At 40.5% G+C, this 6,000-nt stretch overlaps 1 protein-coding gene across 3 annotated transcripts in view; it reads right to left on the bottom strand.

The window, feature by feature from the left end:
• pi4kaa (phosphatidylinositol 4-kinase, catalytic, alpha a) overlaps positions 1 to 6,000 on the bottom strand; it is a 41,037-nt gene that overhangs the window by 33,168 nt on the left and 1,869 nt on the right. For all 3 annotated transcript variants that reach the window (XM_060896767.1, XM_060896769.1, XM_060896768.1), the window contains exons 2-7: positions 5,021 to 5,137; positions 3,632 to 3,725; positions 3,436 to 3,524; positions 946 to 1,018; positions 554 to 816; positions 299 to 365 (exon numbers count right to left, since the gene is read on the bottom strand). In XM_060896767.1, the coding sequence (XP_060752750.1) occupies positions 299 to 365; positions 554 to 816; positions 946 to 1,018; positions 3,436 to 3,524; positions 3,632 to 3,725; positions 5,021 to 5,137 (703 nt within the window). The remainder of the gene's footprint in view (positions 1 to 298; positions 366 to 553; positions 817 to 945; positions 1,019 to 3,435; positions 3,525 to 3,631; positions 3,726 to 5,020; positions 5,138 to 6,000) is intronic.

The raw sequence follows: 6,000 nt of genomic DNA, 5'->3' as shown, positions 1-6,000 counted from the left end.
CTTTGTCACAGTGTCCATGAACAGCCATTGCGTCAGTAAGCTTTGTGAACATTTAGAAGGAATGAAGGAATTAGTGTTAGGTCTGTAATGAACTCAGAAATTACACTGACCTATTAGTTCCTCAGGAACTCTTGGCTGCACAATTTGACTCAACTGCATCACATTATTTTGATCGGCGTGTACAGATGAACTGAATTTATACTTGAAGGATGTCAACTAGTAAGAACATGCTCCGTAACACGGCTCAGGTCTAAGGGGACTTGATTTCATACAGACATTTACGATGTTCGAGTGTTACCTTCAAAGTAAGGAGCAGACGGGTCAGCAGGAGAGCCCGGAGGTAATCCTGTACGCTCAGGACTGGCCTGTTACAAAACATGGGGGGATGGAATCGTGATTGTCTCTGTGTATTTAACTAACTGACAAAAATAAAGGAATAGCTGTTTAAATGTTGCAACAGTCTAAGAGCTAAGAACAAATTTGGTTCATGAATTTTTCGTAGCATTAAATGCAACTGTTAAACGATTAAATAAAATACGATGTCATTACACACCTGCTGGGAGATGCTGGAGACGCTGCTGGTTTTGCGGCGCAGCGTGTCACTCTGACACACGGTGAGCAGCGAGCTGGGTAAGATAGAGCGGAAGTCGTTGAACGAGCGCCGTCTCACTGACTCCGGCTCCTCCGAGGCAGTCACGGGCTGCGAAGTGGTCCTAGGGAACAGCTTGGACAGCAGCGGTTCATCCGTGTTGCTGTAACGCCCAGACGCTCGCACCACACCCAACAGACAGGGCAGAGTGTATCGACACAGGTATTCTGAGTAAACACAATAAGAAATAATAACTATAACAACATCTAGAGCTTTTTGTGATCACTGCTTTAGCTCATAAAGGAAAGGTTTGAAAGGTTGATCAGGACATGAGAGATGCTGTTACAGATGCAGACCTTTGTCCTGATCCTCAGGGTTGCGACATATTTCAAGGAGAACCTGCATGAGGTCCATCGAAGCCTCTAGTATCTGTACAGGACGAGAGATTTTTACAAAATCAAAATCAATCATTTCACCACGTCGTAATGATTCTTGAATGAATTAAACAACTCCTTTCATTCTTCTGTTTGTCTCAGGACCTTGTATAAGTGCAATGCAGAAAATATGAAAATATCTTGAATATTGTCCAATTTAGGGGGGCACAGTGGCTTAGTGGTTAGCACGTTCGCCTCACACCTCCTGGGTCGGGGTTCGATTCCCGCCTCCACCTTGTGTGTGTGGAGTTTGCATGTTCTGCCCGTGCCTCGGGGGTTTCCTCCGGGTACTCCGGTTTCCTCCCCCGGTCCAAAGACATGCATGGTAGATTGATTGGCATCTCTGGAAAATTCTCCGTAGTGTGTGTGCGCGTGAGTGAATGAGCACTCCGTCCAGGGTGTATCCTGCCTTGATGCCCAATGATGCCTGAGATAGGCACAGGCTCCCCGTGACCCGAGGTAGTTCGGATAAGCGGTAGAAGATGAAGGAATGAATGAATTGTCCAATTTATCTAGTAGTTTTTATTTCATTCATTAAATTGCCAAAAAAAATTAACGTAGACATTTCTAGAAATTGTGCTTTTTTTTTTAATAATTTCAAGACTGAAATAGTTTTGCTCTAGACATTTGTGAGCTGGACCAAGAAAACTCTTTTACTATCCTTCCTTCTACATCTTTCATTCATTCATTCATTCATTTTCTACCACTTATCCGAACTACATCTCAGGCGTCATCGGGCATCAAGGCAGGATACACCCTGGACGGAGTGCCAACCCATCACAGGGCACACACACACTCATTCACTCACGCAATCACACACTACGGACAATTTTCCAGAGATGCCAATCAACCTACCATGCATGTCTTTGGACCGGGGGAGGAAACCAGAGTACCCGGAGGAAACCCCCGAGGCACGGGGAGAACATGCAAACTCCACACACACAAGGTGGAGGTGGGAATCGAACCCCGACCCTGGAGGTGTGAGGCGAACGTGCTAACCACTAAGCCACCGTGCCCCCCCCCTTCTACATCTTTTACTATCCTAATCAAAAATAAAGTCATTTATTTAATTTATAAGTAATTGATTTATCCCAAAAAAGTGACTCCACTGAAGTTTCAACACACTATCTTTAACATACTGTATAAGAATGAAAAAAATGTAAATATAAATAATAAATAATGAATAAGGAATAAATAATGATTTTAAATCATAAGTATTAGCCACGTCAGTCAATCTCGATGTTTCCGAATCAGTGTTTTATAACGAATCGTTTAAGTGAATGAATCGTTCACTTTCATGTACCGGCTCGTAGTTTTTGTTCTCCTGTATGAAAAAGGTGACAAATTAAGAAAGCTGTGAAGAAGAAAGTCTTTGTTTAGACCAAAATATATATTACAGCACAGTGGAAGTTATTTTTCCACATATGCCAGCTGAGGAAGATTGGGTCACAGAGCAGGGGCAGAGAGGGTTAAGGGCTTTGCTCAACTGCCCAACAGTGGCAGCTTGGCGGTGCTGAGGCTCGAACCCTGGCTGTCCGATTAAATTTTTTTTCAATTTATTTCAAATTCAAACTATTTATTCCAAAATCTAATAAATCTGCTGTTGTTTTTAGAGGTGAAATATAGTTTATCAAAAAAATTGTAACATAAACGGTCCATCATGGTCGCGTCCAAAGGATGCTGTAATAAATTTCCCATCAGCCCCAACACATCACATTTCCTAATCACATGCATCTGTGTTTCATTCTCTCTTTGTCAAGCATTTGTTTTTTGTCATTTGTACCACAGTGTCACTCAAAGTAAAAAACTCAACGAATCAGTAAATTAATCTGAACAAATCTTTTTGGTGAACCGCATCAAAAAGATATGAGTCAGCGGATGAATCGAAAATACCACTGCTAAATTTCCTGAGGTAATTGTTTTTTTTTTCATTCTTTGTTTTTTTCAAAAGGTTTTACAAAAGTTTATCATAATGAAAAAAAAAATCTAATTTTGGTCCAATTTTTGTTTACCAGAGACCACTTTATGTATTAATCTCTAAAAATGTCCACATCAGTCCTAAAGAACACAAGCTTGTTTATTTAATCTACCAGATGCCTTGAGATAAAGAAAAGATAAAGAAGTGAGGGAATCTTTGTATCAAATAAAACTTCTTTGATTCTCCAGAAATATCATCAATAATCTATTGTAATAAGAAAATTTCAAAATCAACGCAAGACCAACATTTCTATTATAAATATAAATAATTTTTAGGAGAGCAAAACATATGACTTCAGAATAAATATCCACTAAAGAATAAATGTTGCCTTCTTATTACTGACTTAATTTCCCATCAGGTATTAATAAAGGTATTAATATACGATTGTTGCGTATAAAATCTAGGTGTTTGATAGACAGCAGCACTGCACCAACCTGAATTCGTAAGGTCTCATCTCTCTGAGCCACGTCATACAGCATAGTCACCAAGCAAAAGCTGAAGTTTTCGGCTACAGGGAGAGTTTCTGTAGGAACAGCAAGAACGTTACACGGGAGTCGAACCTGAGCGGCATGTAGGAAAACCGTCATAAGAAAATAATCATCACAGAGACCGAGTGTGCGAGTGGTTTACCTCTCCCCTTCCTCTCAGAGCTTTCTTCAATCCACTGCACGCGTGGCAGACCTTTCAGCAAACCCAGGAGGTACGGGACAATAGCATCTTTGTGCTGAGAAGAATACATAATTTTAAAAAAATTCCATATCCAAACATTAGTTTAAAAAAAAAAAACACTGCTTAACAAAATTCATGAAGAACCTGAAGTGTATTATATTCCTTACTGTGTTTTTGGTATACGATTGTTTTATTTATATATTTAACTCGCCGTGGCACTGTTGAATTCTCCAATCTGATTGGCCAAAAAGTGTTGATTTGTTTTCTGACAGTAGAACCAGCAGAAAAGACCTGCTATTTGGAGATCCTCTCACCCAGTCGTCTAACCAAAGCACAATTTCTCCCTTGTCTCTCTGTGACTTTAATCCTTACACTCACCCATTTTTTCTGCTTCTAACACATCAACTTCAAGAACTGACCGTTTACTCGCTGCTTAATATTTCTCATCCCTCGACAGGTTCCACTGTAACGAGAGTCCTCGCAGTGTACTATGCTCCCTCTGATCTACTAGCACAATCTCTCAGGGTACGAGGTAGGTACACACCAAGATTCTTCTCTGCTCTGGCACCGAGGTGGTGGAATGAACTTGCTGAGTCGTCGGCCATCTTCAAACGACAGGTGAAGACCTACCTCTTACTGAAACAGTTTTAGACTGATGGTAACCTAAGTCTGTAACCTAGTGAGCCAGAATTAATGTATTCATTGATAGAGACTTCAAAGCACTTTCGTACGTCGTTCAATGGATAAACTCATTGATTGCATAGTAACAGCTCAGCTCAATCACTGCATATTGAATTAAATACATCAGTGTTGCGAGAATTTTTACTTTACAGGATACTGATGATCGTGAATATGTTAAATAGTGAAAACTACAAACAAGGGCTGCATCGCAATATTAAAGGAGGAGAGTGAATTTTTTTCTTCAGATCAGCATCGAACTTCAGCATTAAACATCTGCATCATTAAATAGAATATGTTGAGAATGTTGTGGAAATTAATCCGCATTTGATGCTTTCTGGGAATCAGCAGAATCAGAGTACGAACATCTCTCGAAGTCTAACAACAAACTGAGGTTATATCGCAGCAGGAGGTAAATGTCTTTTAATCCAACCATCAGTGAGAGCCTTAAAGGACATCTGATAAGCGTAATTCCTTTAGTAGTGGATAATAAGAAATAAGAAAATGGCAGAAAACGTTGAAGAGATTGAAATTTGCAGATTCAGGCTTTTAAAAGGGACAGTGTGGGTGTAGGACACATTAAAATTGCTTTATTGTTGCTTTATCGTTATTGCAGTGTGATCAGTGTAGCACATGAATTTGTCTGAAGCTAATTCCACAAATGTTTTGTACCTGCAGCTCAGACTCCACTAGGAAAATACCAAGTGCTATCACAGCATCTCTCCTCCTCTCGTCCAGCTGAAAAACGCCACGAAAATCCAATGGACACATGCATTGTAGCTTCTGGACCTAAAAAAAAGACAAAAACAAATAGCAACTGCTTAGCTGAACAATCAACAACCTGGCTAGTGGTAGATACTGATTAATACAGTGTACACAGGAACAGCCTAATGGCCAGGTGTACAAATCTACATTGACTAACAGCAATTTCTCTCTTCTGGAGGGAGGTTCTGGTGTATGTGTATAAAATTCAGCAGTGCATCATGTCAGGGATGAAGAAGAAGCAGTGCGTGTGCCCTACTCCCATTGGTAGACCATTATATTTGCATAAAATTCTACCAGCTTTGTTGTCACTGATGAGGACACAGCCATCTGTTTCGTTCATGTCGCAGGAAGTTGGCACCTAGAATAGAAGCCCTTTCTTTACATATCCCAACTTTAGAGGTTGTGGCCAGAGCACAGGATCAGCCGTGATACAGCACCTCTGGAACAGTGAGGTTTAAAGCCTGGCTCAAGGGCCCAACAGTGGCAGCTTGGCAGTGCTGGGGCTTGAACCCCAATCCACAAATCAACAACCCAGAGCCTTAACCGATTGAGTCACCACTACCCACTTAAACACCTGGCACAAGGCTAGCAATTAACACTGCAGCAAGGCACAAACAAGGTCTAAACCCATGATATTCAGTTTGTAAAACTGATGCCTTCCAATGTGGCCACAGTGCCTGAGATTTGAAAGATCTCCAGTCACTCCGATTTTGTTTCTAGTTTGTAGGTCTGAATTTGTACCCAAAATGTGCTAACTGGAGTTAGACAAGTGAACATGATATATAAAAGCATATAAAAACATTAAGTGTGTATATAATTAGAAAACAGCTAATAATTGCATAGAAGGCATTGGAGCCAAAAAAAAAGCTAAATTTGGTGGTGCTGGA

The sequence above is a fragment of the Tachysurus vachellii genome, chromosome 20 (assembly GCF_030014155.1).
Source record: "Tachysurus vachellii isolate PV-2020 chromosome 20, HZAU_Pvac_v1, whole genome shotgun sequence".
Taxonomy (NCBI): domain Eukaryota; kingdom Metazoa; phylum Chordata; class Actinopteri; order Siluriformes; family Bagridae; genus Tachysurus; species Tachysurus vachellii.
This window is presented reverse-complemented; position numbering and strand designations above follow the sequence as displayed.